This window comes from Dermacentor albipictus, chromosome 6 (genome assembly GCF_038994185.2).
Source record: "Dermacentor albipictus isolate Rhodes 1998 colony chromosome 6, USDA_Dalb.pri_finalv2, whole genome shotgun sequence".
NCBI classification, from domain to species: domain Eukaryota; kingdom Metazoa; phylum Arthropoda; class Arachnida; order Ixodida; family Ixodidae; genus Dermacentor; species Dermacentor albipictus.
Genome location: NC_091826.1, coordinates 77,680,214 through 77,695,378, shown reverse-complemented (window position 1 = coordinate 77,695,378; position 15,165 = coordinate 77,680,214). Strand labels below are relative to the sequence as shown.

Here is a 15,165-nt window from a genome sequence, read left to right as displayed (position 1 = left end):
ATGCTCGTGTGTGGCGCGCTTTTCGAGCGACCAGCGGGCGTAGAGGTCAGCGTCACGCAACCCCCCTCGCCCCGCGCGGGCATGTCACTCACCGCTGCCTAAAAACGGCTCGCTTGCCCGGTAGTCGTCGAAGACGGGCGGCGTCCCGGCGGCTGCCGCCGCCGCGTCCGCGCGGGCGTTCATGTCTCGCAGCTGGCGCGAGGCCGCGACGTTCGACGGGGCCGTGGTTATGTCGCGTGGCAGCAAAGTGAAAGGCGACAGGCGAACGCAGTTGTCGCCAGCCACGGCCCTTTCAGCGTCGACAGCGTTGGCCGCGAGCTTTGCTCCCGAAGACGTCGACGCGTGCAGGTGGCTTCGGGCGAAATAATGGGCACCCTTGTCTTCGATCAATGTTGGTGATTATTATTTTCTTTTAAGCTCCCGGACTCCTTCCTTGGTCGCTCGCCAGAACGTTTACGGGAGAGTTCCCGACCTTAAGCGGCGGCGAGTAACTTCGTGGTTTGCCGCGTGCCTTGGCTGACCTTTCGTCGAGGTCTTCGAGCGCGTGATGGAAGAGTGCGCGGCACTCGCGTTTCTCCGGCCTTTCTTCCTCCGCAGCCTGGGCTGTGACGATGCGACGTTATATGTCGTCACCTATAGCATTAGCCGAGATGCGAGTCGTGCGAGGCTCTTTCGCAAAGCGGGGCAGTCCAGCTGGGTAATCGACGTCTTCGGCCAGCCTCGGAAGCACGTTTTCTTGCGGCGAAGCGCTTGGCCCTCGAAGTATCTCCGTTACCTACGCTCTCGCGTCTTCACCAAACGCGACTGACTGCACTCGCGAATCCTTCTGTCTTGCTTTGTAGAGCGGGACGCGGGTGGGGTGGTCTTGTGTATTCCGAAGACGTAAGCGCACCTTCCAAATCAGGTTTCCGCTGCGTATCTGTTGCTCGAACTTGTGTTTGGGTTGCGCAAGACGCTGCTGCAACGGGGTTATGCTTCGTTATGGGCCAAATGAGCGACAAAACACCGAAACACTTATTGCTCTTGTATCGTTGACCTAAAAACATGCGCCACGAACGTTGTGTTTCCGGTGCCCATCGGGGACCTTGCACACGTCACCGTTTTTCGCAGTGAAGACGGCCAACCCTCCTCCTAGAACCTTCGCACGTCGTCCCGTCCACCGCCACAGTAGTGCTGTCGTTCGCTCGGCTGTGCGGATCGCGGAACCCGAAGCCGTTGCCCCAGCTTCTCAGCTTCTCGTGTCTTCCTTCGCTCCTCGGGTCGAGCACCTTCGGCGAGCGCAATTCTAAGGGCGGCTTCTCTTTTTCTATTGGGTTGCCCCCGACAACTGTGTCTCTCTTCAACTGCGTCTCAAGGGCAATTTGGAACTCTACAGCTCCCGCTGCTGCTTTGCCGAGCCACTTATACTTCGCGGTCTCTCTTGCACCACAACCTCTTCGGTGCACTCCGTCCACTGGCACTCGAGATTCCTGCGGCGTTTTACGACCTTTCGCAAGGCGTCGCGACCATGGGAACACTTGGGGGACGTGACCGCCGGTTCTTCGCTAGGCGACAAGGCTAATAGCGGAGCTCACCTTACCGAACTTACTCGTTGAAGTGACCTTGGCTTGGCTAAAGTGACTTCCTCAAAACACGCGCCAGTAGCTGTCTTCACGCACCGAGATTGTTCTTAGGCACTATACCTTGTGCGCGGGGCTTCCCCGAGTGTTACTTCAAATTTGGTGAACTCCAGCTCTTCTATCACCGGTCACTCGAATAGCGGGGTGCGCTCCTCCACCGATGCTCCACGTGTAGTGCTTTCGAAGCGCCTGCAGTCCTTGCCACGGCACGTGAGCTTGAACGAGCTCGTCGTGCTGAAAACAGACACTTGTTGCGTAGCGCGCCGCGCACACCTCACTGGCAACTCTTCACCATATTCTTCTTCTTTCATCACGCCACACGAGAAAAAGAAAATACGGTGCCAGCAGCGTGTAACCGATGATCTGGCTCGGCAAACAACGGTTCTCCGTGGGGATCGCAGTCAGCGGCGCACCCCCGAGCAGCTGGCCCGGTCATTCTGTAGCATCTCAAAGGGTGCTCTCGGCGCTGGGCCGCTTCCACACGCTAGACACGCTCGAGCGTTGTATCGGCGCGACCGCTTCGGCGACGCATATGGAAGGGAAGTCGAGACGTTCTGGCGACGTAACGGTGCTCCCCGTTCCTTGCGCCATATCGGGAAGGTCTCTTTCTTTCTGTCCTTTGTTATTTTTTCTCTCTTTGCTTCTTTGTGCTGCCTTCGTCCTTTTTTTTTCTCTCTCTTGGCACTTACGCGACCGAGTGAGAGCCCATATCAGCTTGGCGGAGCCGAGGACGAGGGGTCTCCAAAGAACGCGATCTTGGCGCGACGTAGTCACTACGGCGGGGCATCGGTCAAGCGGCTGGAGAAAGGACGCCGCTCAAGGAGGTTGGAGAGGCGCAGCTGGATTGGAGACGTAGCATGCAAAGCGGGAGATACAGCGAGGCAACTGTGGCGCTCTATATGCAAAAGAGAAGAAGAAAAAAAGAACGCGTTGGTTTAATGTTGCGGCATCATCTGCGTTTCGACTTCGTTGACGACAGAGTTTGAACCACTGGCGGATCCAGAGGGGGGCATCCGACAGGGGGAGCCCCTCCTCTATTGTGCCGCCCCACGCTCCCCTCGTACCCTTCCTTCTTCGCACGCTCACAACATGCTGGTGCTTATGCTTTGGCAAAAACTGAGCGCTCAATATAACGTACGTCCTGCTGCATATGACCTGGGGACATCCATCGAAGCAATATAACGACGTGCGAGGGTAAAGAGCACATATGACATGCTTTCTTTTCTCTCTCTCTCTCTGTGTGTGTCATATATATATATATATATATATATATATATATATATATATGACAGAGAAACAGAGAGAGGGAGAAAGAGAGAGAAAGAGAGAGAGAGTCTAATTGGTGCATTGATTGCTTTGCTTTCTTTCTTTCGGAACGAGCGCTAGCTAACCCCTGTTTTAATCTCGTAACATAGATGCCCTAAATACCCCACGCTAACGTTACCCCTTCTTTTTCGAGAAGGGCTGGACATCACCCCGAGCGGCGTGCACGCCGTTTTGGTAGTGGTGCTGAAAATCAGTTGAAATCACCGGCACGAGTTGCTGCCCAGTATAGGCTGTAACGTTGCTTTGAATAAGTGAATCCCGTCTTCGCGTCTATACTTCACTGGGCATAACAAATGCGTGTATAACGAACGCGCGACAAAAGTTCGTCTAAGTTCGCTATAGGGTAGTTTGGTTGCATCGAGTTACTTCAGACGTCGAGCCATACTTGGCGCATAAGCCCTTTCCTTATAAGCGGGTTCAGCTGCGCATCGAGGCATTACTCACACTCGCAAATATTATAACACGCGTACGAGAAGCGCGTTTCCCTTCGCTTTCACTTGTCCACTAGGTGTCAGGCTGTTAGCCTGACACCTAGTGGACAAGTGGATATCTTGGGCAAGCGTTAGCTACATGAGCAAGTTTCGTTGTCAGGATGTGTGACGCCGTCTCGGGTTGTTTCGTGCAATGCAGCGTTTCACTGGTGACGGCTTTACGACCACCCTTGTCTGGGTGGCACAGAAGAAAGAAGTTATTCTTACGACGGTCTGTGGGCCGAGAACAGGATGCGCCGAGTCACGTGTCAGGCGGCGGTTTTGTAATCTCCCTCTGCTATTTTTATGTTACCCAACTTTGTAGCTCGTTCATTGTTTACTCAGACAGAAAGAGGGGAGAAATCGTGCATAGGGAAGGAGGCGGTCAAAGCCTGTCGAGCCTAACCTAACTGAGTCCGGTTTGTTTGACGGCGGCCGCTTCTCTGGTTTGCGCATACCTTTGCGGTTTGCCCAGGGCTTGCGTAGCCCTTGAACGTGTTCGTAAAATACGTACCTAGGAACCATGGTTTTGTATTAGTAGTGTTTGACTAGCAGGGACGGCATTCCTTGTCCGCGTATCCTGTAACGACGGGAATAACGAAAAGCGGACACGTAGGTGGAAATGTCGCTTAGCGTCTGTTCAAGGTTTGTAGAGTGAATGTGATTCGGTGATGGAAAGCCATCTCGATCATTCGACGACTTCATTTTTCCAGGTTTTGACACCGTAACGTGCGATAAAACCACCGAACAACCTACCCCTACAGTAACGTGACTGGGTGAGCGGCGACAAGACACGGCATCGTTCTCAGAAATGCGTTTGCACACGTATAGAAACTTTTCCTCATTGAATCGATGCGAATTGTGCAAGCCATTTCTTTTTTTGTTCGAGTGACGAAATTTATCGCGTTTGTGTCACCTTTTAGAGACGGCAAACATACGTACGTGCTGTTTTAGTATTTAAAACTTTTGCTGTTGGATTTATGCTCAAGTCCCAGTTCCGTTCACGATATTCGTGCCAGCTTAACCATTAGCGTTTATTTGTTTTATAACAGGCTCCTCTACTCGGTGGCACGCACTTCATCAGTCGTCTGTTGAGAAGGGTACCCCTGAAGCTGAGCCGAACTCCTGGTACTCTCCGAAGCAGCTTGTGTCAAGGCTGCTTGAAAAACTTTCGAATCTTGAAACGTCATGTGCCACTACTTGGCTGGTTTTTGTAGGCAGGGATAGCTGGGGATAGGGATAGTTATAGATAGGGAATGTTAGGGATAGCTGGCGTTAAGGGCGCCTAAACCTCCACGTGTTTCTACATTTAGAATAAAATTACAAAGAAAAGCACATTCCTCGAGGGAGCCACAGTGGTTCGGACTGAACGAATCACGGAAGCATATACTGTACAAGATTACGAAATACTTGATGCTTTCGAGGCAGCCAGGATATTGAGGCGGTGAACGAGTGTCGCTTTCTCTCCACTGGGTTGCCTGGCGTAGTACATAAATGCAGGGGGCATTCTCCCAAAGTTCAGATGAGCAGTTGGAGTAGGCACGGGAAATGAATGAACGAATGAATGAATGAATGAATGAATGAATGAATGAAAATAATGCAAACTTGTGTTCATTCATTCATTCATTCATTCATTCATTCATTCATTCATTCATTCATTCATTCATTCATTTCCCCTGCCTACTCCAACTGCTCGTCTGAACTGTAGTTATAGCGCGACCAATTGGCAGCATGTGAAGTTCCGAACATCAATTCACATCGCGACTGACTGTAGAATAGTCGGTATCTGTACAATCAGTACACGTAAAACAAAAGAAAAGAAGTAAGCATGGATATATTAGTATACAACTACAGTTTTTAAGACCTGGGCAGAGTGCACTTCACCAAAGAAGGCGTCGAAGATTTGTGCAAGTTCGCATGATCGTACGCGAAGTGAGATTACGAAAGCGGGCACAGCAGATGGTCTGTCAAAGAGACGGCGTGGTTGTGAGTTTGAGACTATAGTATCTTTGGAAGTGGAGCTCGAGGGGCACACCCACAATGTGCGTTCTTCATTCGAGCGGTGGCTCGCAAAGTCGCGGAGAAATTCTTGAAGATTGCAATTTCTTCCATCCCATGTTCTCTGGAGAAAACAAATCTGAAGAAGGCTTCGTAGCCGCAAAAACCGGCATCAGACATGGTAGGAACCAAGTATAGAAAAGGTTAGCTGCGAATGTAGTCTGTTCCATTTTAGAGAAAAGGATAAATTCTAGTGACTCTGAAGCAGAATTTTGATTTAGGTCTCGAACATTTCACACGACTTCTCAAAAACTGGCAAGTAAAGAAAATTGAAGCAGGAAGTTTATAAATCCGTAATTCTGCACGTAAAGCAGACATCGCAGTTCTCTAACCTAAATCTATTAAAGCGTCAAAAGCGGACTACTTTGATATAAGAATTTACAGTTTAGATGAAAATGTTGGATGCTTATGAGGGTTTCAATAAAGTCCCACTTCCAGTATCTCTCGGTATGAATTTTATTTGCTTTAGATGTACGTACATGTACAGTTTACAGAATTGCCATATAAATTTTTTGTTACAGGGTTCCCAACATTGTGCTGCAGTTTCTCCAAATTTTCAATTTTCAATAGCGTTTGTAAGCAATCGACCGCCTAAATAAAAAAAAATCCGCTTACAGTCACTAGAGTTTACGCTTTTCTTTTAAATGAAACGGAGCTCATCAAATTCGGCGCAGTGCTTGCCGCGAAAAACTATATCGCCGTTCCTATGTATTTAGACAAGAGTCCCCGGGCTAAAACTTCCTCTTAGCACGCAAGCAATAAAAAATATAAAAGCAATGGCACTCTGTGAATGAACTGAAAAATTGTGACTAAAGTACAGATTCTAGTTTTCACAAATACACGAGCACAGGTGTCATTCTAGATACGTTTCTCGTGGCAATAAACTTGACAGTTTGCAGTGTAGTTATCTGCTCCTCTTGAATTCACGACGAAATTCAAAAGACGGAGTACAAATCTGGACAGTGAACGTGTGTGTTATGATTCTGTGCAACTTCCAATGACACAACGAACAATTGAACTCAGCTGAACTGAAGACGAACGGCACGAACATTTGAGATATATAGGGAGGACAACGTCGCACAACAAACGCCTGAACTAGACTGAAGACTAGCAACACACAACGCTTGAACTGGACTGATGACCAACGACACAAAACACTTCAGCTGGACTGAGGGGCAACGCCACGGAACGTTTAAAACTCGACTGCAAACCAACGACATATAGCCCTTGAACGGGATTGATGACTAACGGCACTTGAAACTTGAGCATGACAAAAGGGCAACGTCCTCCAACAACAAAGATTTAGACTAAGACTGAAGATCAATGACACGTAGCATTTGAACTGCCCTGACAGCATTTGAACGGCATGTAACTAACACTTGAGCCAGACTGAAGGCCAAGGTCACGCAATGAGCATATAAACGATATCGATGACTAGCGACACGCAACGCTTGAGCTAAGCCATGAACACTTGAACTAGACCGCAGACCAACGACATGCAACAAGCACTTGGTCTGGTCTGAAGGCCAATTACCCATCATAAACACTTCAACTAAACTGAAGTTCCTCAATGTGTAGCAAAATTTACGGCACAGTCGAAGCTAGCCTCACAAGGGTCGTTCCGATGAAAACATCGTTTACAAGGGCGTCGAATCATGGACAACAATCTATCCACGCGAGTAAGTGCATTGCACGGAGACCGAGACTTAAAAAGCATAAGTGCGTTAATTGTGGGGGAGCAAAACTGCGCCCTTTATGTTAAGGCAGTTATGAAAGAAGTCTTGTTGCAGTTTCTTGTTTAGATTTCTCTGACTCTTTCGCGCGTATTCGTGATCGGAGGTTACAGCGGTGTCACACGGCGCACTTTCGACCGAGCCAGATCCGGATTGAAATTCTCGACCGGAATCGATTCCCTCCCGCGGCCGGCGCGCAGGAGCCAATCGAAACCGAGAAATTCGATCGCGGTCAAGCTCGATCGGGATGGAAAGTGCGCCGTGTGACAACCGCGGTGGACTTCGACCACAGCTGATTGACAGGCGACGATGTTAAAAGGCGTTTGTTTTTGCAAACAACCGAGCTGCGAAGCGCGTTGCCGCCGAACGCCAACTTTTATAACTCTTCAAGACGCACTTGCTGCCACAGTAACGGTTCAGTTCATTACGAAATCACCCTATGAAACGACATATTCTCACCACTACAAATATACACTGTAAATGGCATCATTCCTTTAAACAAGCGAATAGCTATCTGGAGGCATTCGGCTATCGATTATATTGACAATCATATCGATGCACCAAATAAATAATTTATTCTCTTTTATACCCGAAACAAAAGAAAAAAATAAAAGCTTAATGCCTGTGGCGAAATAAATCACTTTGGCCGAGACAAGGACAACGTGGTCTTCATTAAAATTTGCCTAGACGTCAAGGTTTTGCCTGAAAACTTGTGACAGGAATGCAAACGTAATGAACAAGTGACATACGACAAGATGCCCAAAACGGATTTGCAGAAGCACTTATTGTGCGTCGTAATTTAGCACTCCTGGCTCTACTGACCGTAGCACGCTGACAACGGTCGGAACAACTCTTACCAAACAGTTAAACAGCGATCATTTTGAATATATAGCGACTTATAACGCTCTATAAAAGCACAACTTTTTAAAAGCGTTAGCATTAAGGGTGTCGAAGTTGAAAGAAGTGTATGTAAAGTGTGGGAAGCCGTTCGCGTGGTAGAGATATATGTATATATACAGTGCAACTGACGATGGTCTGATACGGACAACCGTGAGTTGCGCTTCGCTCCTCGAAAAGGCAGGACGTGTGGAGAGTGAGCTCCTGGACAACACTTTGCAATGCGCTGAACGCACTTAAATCACGGATCCGGGACCTCAAAGACGCGCGACGTTATGCTAACGCATTTCTGTCGCTTTAGACACCTGCTTGTCATGTTTTTTTAAATAAATGTTTTTCCTCCTCCTCTACTGCATTTACCGCTAAATGGCCACTGATTGCTTTTTCTCAACTTTTTTTACCCTTTTCTGCGCGGACATTTACCTGGCCGAGCAAATTGGGCTGGTCTCGGAGGCACTGTGTCGGCCCACCAGGTGACCAATGGTGGTGGTCACCTGGTGGGCCGACTCTGATAGCAGTGCACGGCGTGCGTCTTCACAAGTGTTTTAATGCAGTTTGTCGAGTGGGCCGATCCTGGAGGCTGCGCAACTTATCAGGATTGCAAGTCAGGCCAATTTGGTAATCGAACAATCTTCAACAGCCCCGGTTACGACAGTTCCCTGTGGTAAGTGGGAAGCGTGGAGAACGCGAGGCATACACTGTGCAAATGTAAATCAGGACATGCGCATTTCCTCTTCTCCTCGCTCGTCCCTCTCGCAAGTGGGACTGTCGAAGATTGCTGGTTGTTGTGCCTGGGGATCACTCGGAACCCTTTTTTTTTTCTCCCGTCACGTGGCACCGCACCATCCATGGAACCTTCGTGACCGCACGGACCCTCCAGTTTCACAACATACTGTGCAACGCCAGAGCTCCAACACGTCTCATAGCGGTAACCAAGGCAGTTCGGACAGCATATCTGAGCTGGCTTACCGGGAAGCTATCGCTTGGCTTTGACCATCACCTCCCCATGGAATTTTGATATTGTTTTATGCGAAGCATATTACTACACCTCAACCCAGCTCCTCAGGCGCGGCGGTATATAAGCAGCTGCGCTTGCCTCTGCTAGACACTCACGAGGTGAGATGCCTCCTGGAGACAGAGCTGCTCGTTGGAATGAGAAGCGAAGGTTGCGGCGTGCTACAGAGACTGTTTCTAGGTGGTTTTGCTACGGCGCAGCGACTACGCGCCCCGCATCGGAGGCGGTGAGCGTCGAGCAACGCAGCGTTCGGCGCGACAACGAAATGTGCGCCTGAGCAAGCGCCGCACGCCTGAGCCGACGCCGACGACACCGGCTTTTCTGCGACACGAGCTCCTTAACGCTGTCGCGTTAAAATAAAGGCTAGTATGCTTCGCATCCTGGGCTTAACCTTAGCTAAGCCACAGCCATTTTTTTCAAGTGAATCGTTTCACATAAGTTTGCGGGTTGAAATAAATTGGTCCTTACATGTGCCTGTGTAGAGCTGGTGCCGCACGCGTAGCGAAGGTGGGATTATTTCTACGCGGCAACGCTTCTTCCTTCCCGCAGTAAGATGTAGGTGGTGCCTTCGGGGATGCCTTCTCTACCTGAGAAAAGTTTTATGCGAAGCATATTACGAGGGCTCAACCCAGCTCCTCAGGCGCGGCGGTGACCATGAAATCACGTGACACCGTGACGTCACGACAGAGGAGAACCGGCGCTCCAACTCCCGCCGTCGCTCGCGGCGTCGCGCCCCGCATCGGACGCGGTGCGCGTCGAGCAACGCAGCGTTCGGCGCGACAACGAAATGTGCGCCTGAGCAAGCGCCGCACGCCTGAGCCGACGCCGACGACACCGGCTTTTCTGCGACATGAGCTCCTTAACGCTGTCGCGTTAAAATAAAGGCTAGTATTCTTCGCATCCTGGGCTTAACCTTAGCTAAGCCACAGCCATTTTTTTGTTCAAACCTTCACGGTATTCTGTTTAACAAACATCGTCATCAATTCCGTTCCTTTTTTTTGAGTTGCGGTAGAGTTCTCGCTCAGTCGAGGACCTGCGTGGCGGTAAGGAAATAAAAAAAAATCCAACGCACGAAACTCAACGCATACGAATGTTCTGAAACATTACGGCATGGAAGGGTTAACTGTTCTGGCTAGCATCACCGGAGGTCCATGGCTGATTATGCAAACTACCGCAGCGAACGAGGCAACAAATTATTTGCAGGGCGTATTATATATTGGGCCCGAATGTCGTGACTTGAAGCCAATGTGACAAAAAGAAACACATTGCCGGCTTCGAACAGTCTTTTAGAGTGTTCTGAAGAAATGTAGAAGCAATTTTCGTTCCCGCTATTAAAACAGCGCGTGCCCATTTATCAGCCGAATTACCCTAATACAGTCTGGATCAGCGCCATTTATCTCAATACTACTCATGTTAGGTTCACGCGTCTCCGTTTATCGTAGTCGTTATCATATAGCTTTCATTCGCTCTGTTCGAAAAGATGAACGTTTAAACTCATCACGATTAGGGCTTGTTTCTTCGTGTAATTTGCCACAAACGGCACATTTCACCTAACGGCAGATAAGTGGTGGATGCAGCGTGCACGCGTTAGCAAATGGTTACAAGATTGATTATCATATGCCGGTGTTCTTAACGCGCGGCCACCATTACGAAATGAGTTTCGGCGTGCAGCGGAAACCCTCTAACTATGAGAGGATCTCACACGCCAATCACGCGGCAGAGACCCCTCAGAATGTCGACATCACAGGTTGGGAGAGAGAAATAAAAACAAAACGACGGCCAGGTAGCTGCATGTCGCGTGATGAGAGTGAGTAATCGTGAGGGCTGCAGCTGATATTCGACCGGAATGTTAAGACCACCCTGGTTGCCTCGCAGCAGCCCGAGCAGGCTCGAAGTGAGGAGGTGAAGCGGTGGTCTGTTCGCCTAGATGCTTACAACCACAGCTGTCCTGGGGTCCTAATCTCTAGCTGCAGCAGCAGACGCCGTTCTTGATTACAGAGCTAGCTTTGAGTGACCGTAAAGCTGGCTTTGCGTGAGGCCTTGCCTCATGGTACGCACAGTGTACATGCGTGCTAACTTTGTTCTTAACAGCCTCTCGCCTCAGGGGGACATTGAGTCCTCCACTATTTGTTTCTTTTTGATAGTTTTACATGTCCACCAGGATTTTTGTGTCAAGTAGTTTCTACCGCCCAGAGCGCTTTAGCCCGCACAGACGTGAAACGAAGTAGCAGGTACAAATGTTTCCATGCCCTTCATTTGATAGCATGCTAAATCTATATGTATGTATGAATGTATGTAATCTCGCCGACTACCACAACAGGTTGGCGCTGTTTATAACGAACCGTTTTCCGTACGTACAAACCGGCCTTATCAAATCGTTCTCTCACTAGAGCAGGGAGCCGGTGCTGAACTATATACTCACGCTCCGGCGCAGTACAGCTTGACTAAGTATCAGAAAAAAAAACTAAATTATGGGGTTTTACGTGCCAAAACCACTTTCTGATTATGAGGGACGCCGTAGTGGAGGACTCCGGAAATTTTGACCACCTGGGGTTCTTTAACGTGCACCTAAATCTAAGTACACGTGTGTTTTCGCATTTCGCCCCCATCGAAATGCGGCCGCCGCGGCCGGGATTCGATCCCGCGACCTCGTGGTCAGCAGCCTAACACCATAGCCACTGAGCAACCACGGCAGGTTGACTAAGTATCAGTGAGAAAATTGCTCGTATAATCGAAGGTCACTGCGCGTATTTTTCTGTCCACTTCATTCGGCGAATCGCATAAACAGCACACGTACAAGTCAGCGATTGCTTAATTATAGCCATTACTGCGCAACATTCCATTCCCATACCTTAAAGCGAGTTAGTCACATACAGCACTCTTGCACGCAAATGTTGCACTTTTTTTCTATTTGCAAGATCATTTCTCCTGCGTTAAGGCCAAGGGCAGTCGTTTAATAACATTTTTTTATACAGCTAAGCTGTTAAGGCCTAGTTTCCCGACTATCGTGTCCGTGTGTAGGAAAAAAAAACTATCATCAACAGCAATGGCTCGAGCGTCGTCGTCGTCGTCTTCTTCCACAGCTGGCCCGTTGCCGCTCGTCATTCCAGCGTAGAATTTCACTTTTGTCGTCCTAATGGGGAGACCGCGTTTACTAGAGTATGAGCCATTGCTTAAGGGGGCATGAGCCATTCATTGTCTTACGTGTCGAACTGATTGAATTTCGAAGCAATTTAATTTTGAAGACTCGCAAGCTGTAATGGCAGGTGGAGACTGCTGACCACGCTTTCGAGCAAGCTCGAGACACCTAACGCAAGCGACAACGGCGGACTGCGGGAATACCGCCACTGACGTAGTTCTCTGTGTCGCAGCCGAACGTGTGTGTAAGCTCATTAAAAAATACAAAGACATAACCAATCATCGGGAAAGACTTCAATAAACCTTCAGAATTTAGCCAGTGATAACCACAGGGGTCGCATGTTTCAGCTTCGCTGGTTAACCATCTCTACGGAGTGCTTAGCTTTCTTTGGCTCTTACCCCCAGTTGGTGGTCTGTCAGGTTCTGGCCGTTTACAGCCAACTCGGGACACTAGATACCGCTAGTTGTCACTACTTTCTTTTTGGGTGCAGCAACATGACATATCAAAGCTTTCAAGGGCGACAGTTGTGGTGTTGCTATTGGCTGAGTTAGCCTGGCAGACCTGGCCGGCAATTGCTCTGCCTGAGCGTCTCTGTCAGCGTCATGAACATGCGTCACGGCGACACAGCAACTCCATTCTCTCGCAGATATATGTGAGTATAGAATGCACGAAACTGTAATGTGTATTTTTGTCCGGTCTTGCGCGTTAAAATAATTGCCTGCCTGCTCGGGAGGAAACTATTTTTTTCATGTGGTCCAGAAGCACATCCTTCCCCTCAGAGCAGTACCGGTTGCATTACCAGATGAAGGGCACCGTATTAACTTCAACTTTGCACTCACTGCAGCGTGTAGAGGCCCTCCTGTCGACCTTAAAGGCCCATGACCATGGAATGTATACAAACCGATCACGTTATCCTGCTGTGAGGAAAAGTGGCCGTCTATAATAACAGAGGGCCAGTGCGGCGTGTCCCAAGTGCACCTAAGCGGCCACGAATCATCCGTCTGGAATGATTCACCGGCACGAAAGCGCTTCACCGGCACGAAAGCGCTTCATGGGCAAGAGCGATTTAGCAGCTCCACTAACATGCGAAGACATTTACACTGGAACATTATTTTAATCTTTAGTGGCTCTCTTTTGGAGGGGTTTATGAATGTTTTAAAATGGAGCCAGAAATTGATGGCAGAACTTATTTGGAGGCACGCCACGATACGTTGCTGAACTGTCAACTTGGAATCGGCATGCACGAGGGCGTTCTCTGGGAGTCTGTTCTCCCAGTTCGCGAGGAGAAGCAGCAACAGCGGCACATTCTGCAGCAGTCCAAGAGATCAGGCAGTCAAACCGGTCAAACCGTGTAGTAACGAAAGACGAGACCCAACACGGGCGATTTGCAGTTGAGGCAATTTGCATACAGTTGCTCGAGCAACAAACAGCGGACGTCGGAAGATGACGCCTGTAGTGCAACCCAGGAATATTAAGGTATAAAATGGCATCCTGGGCGGACCCATATTTCGTTTCGGGCATGTTGAGACCGAGTACGCCGAGAGTATTTGCTGCCGCGTAGAAGTGGGATCGATGAATATAGCGCCGAGCCTTTCGAGAAGATCCTTGCCGAGGAAGCACTCGCCCATTCGAGTGAAACTGGGTCAACAGCGCTTGACGGGCCAAGGATGTGTGTATGCGTGTAGCGGCAGACACTGGTAGATAACAGCAGCAATGCGACACTCCGGCGCATTACTGGCGTGCGCACCCAGGGTTTGGGCTAACCTTAGACACAAAGTCTATGCTGGCGCTATACACCACTCTGAGGACCAGCTGGACCCTGCACCAACTGCCGCTGATGTGTCCGTTGGAGAACCAATATGAGCGTCTACGGAATATACATAACAAGGGTATCCGCTTGCATTCGGGCATCAATCAGGCACTGTTGTCATTACAGCCCCAGGTGAACAGCGTCTACTTAAGATCGATCGCTTGACGCCGTCCACTACAGCAGGGTTGTGGGCTATTCTAGAAGCAGCGAAGTTCATTGCCTGAAGTGACGCTGCTTTGCTCAGACTCGAAGTTGGCGATAGAACTTCTGCGTATACGCAGAAGTTCTATCGGTGTGAATGCTGTGAATGGTGTATGTGACTTGGTATGAATGCTATAGCATTCACACCAAGTCGTCATAGAGGTAACTTATCATTTAATTTGCGGAATATGCGTGGAATAGTGCGTGGCCAGTCACATTGGAATGGAGCCAAGACGGTGCGCACGAAATGGCAGCACTGGTCATCATTATGAACATGGTGGCATGCGCGTTACTCCTCGCTTCATACATGGCATATATAAGACACGTTGCCAAGGAATTTTCCATAGACTCGACTTTTACAGTGGTCGGACGATGCAAGTAAAGAAAAATATTCTTTATACAGGGAACCCTGAACTAAAGTTCGGACTTTCTATTGACTTACTGAGAGACGCGGAAAGTTTGTTTCATCGACTTGGATGAAAGCCCACCTCTTCCTATATAAAACAGAGCGCGCTGAGTCATCTTCATGGCCTTGCGGTGAACGAGATGAAGGCTTCTTGTATGTGCTATTAACTTCTCCGATTTATGCCCAGTTATGTTCGTAACTGTGTGTCAACTTTAAAATAATAGGGATTCTGGTGTTCCTTTGAGGGCTGTTCTTGGACAGGGGACTTTTCCAGGCGGAGCCAAGAAGGTATTCTGTGCTGTGTGGAACGTTCTTCTTTTTTTTTTTGTTTCGTGCATCCTTGCTTCAATGCACTCAATGTGTAAATGTGCTTGAACTTTTCCTTCTTTTTTTTGAAACTCGCGCTTTATTGCGACGTTTCATCGCCCACCATTTTGTTCTTTTTCATTTCGTACACGTTAATCAGCATTTCTTTCCGAGTAATTTCATCA

The 15,165-nt window shown here is 49.0% G+C and overlaps 1 protein-coding gene across 2 annotated transcripts in view; it reads right to left on the bottom strand.

The window, feature by feature from the left end:
• Positions 1-15,165, bottom strand: part of LOC139061218 (solute carrier family 2, facilitated glucose transporter member 10-like) — a 94,260-nt gene that overhangs the window by 37,526 nt on the left and 41,569 nt on the right. The window contains exon 1 of one of the 2 annotated variants that reach the window (XM_070540883.1): positions 93-2,156. The exons of the other annotated variant lie outside the window; for it this stretch is intronic. Within the exon in view, the coding sequence (XP_070396984.1) occupies positions 93-183 (91 nt within the window). The 5' untranslated portion in view covers positions 184-2,156. Of the gene's footprint in view, positions 1-92; positions 2,157-15,165 lie in introns of those variants that run through there. 2 annotated transcript variants of the gene reach the window in all.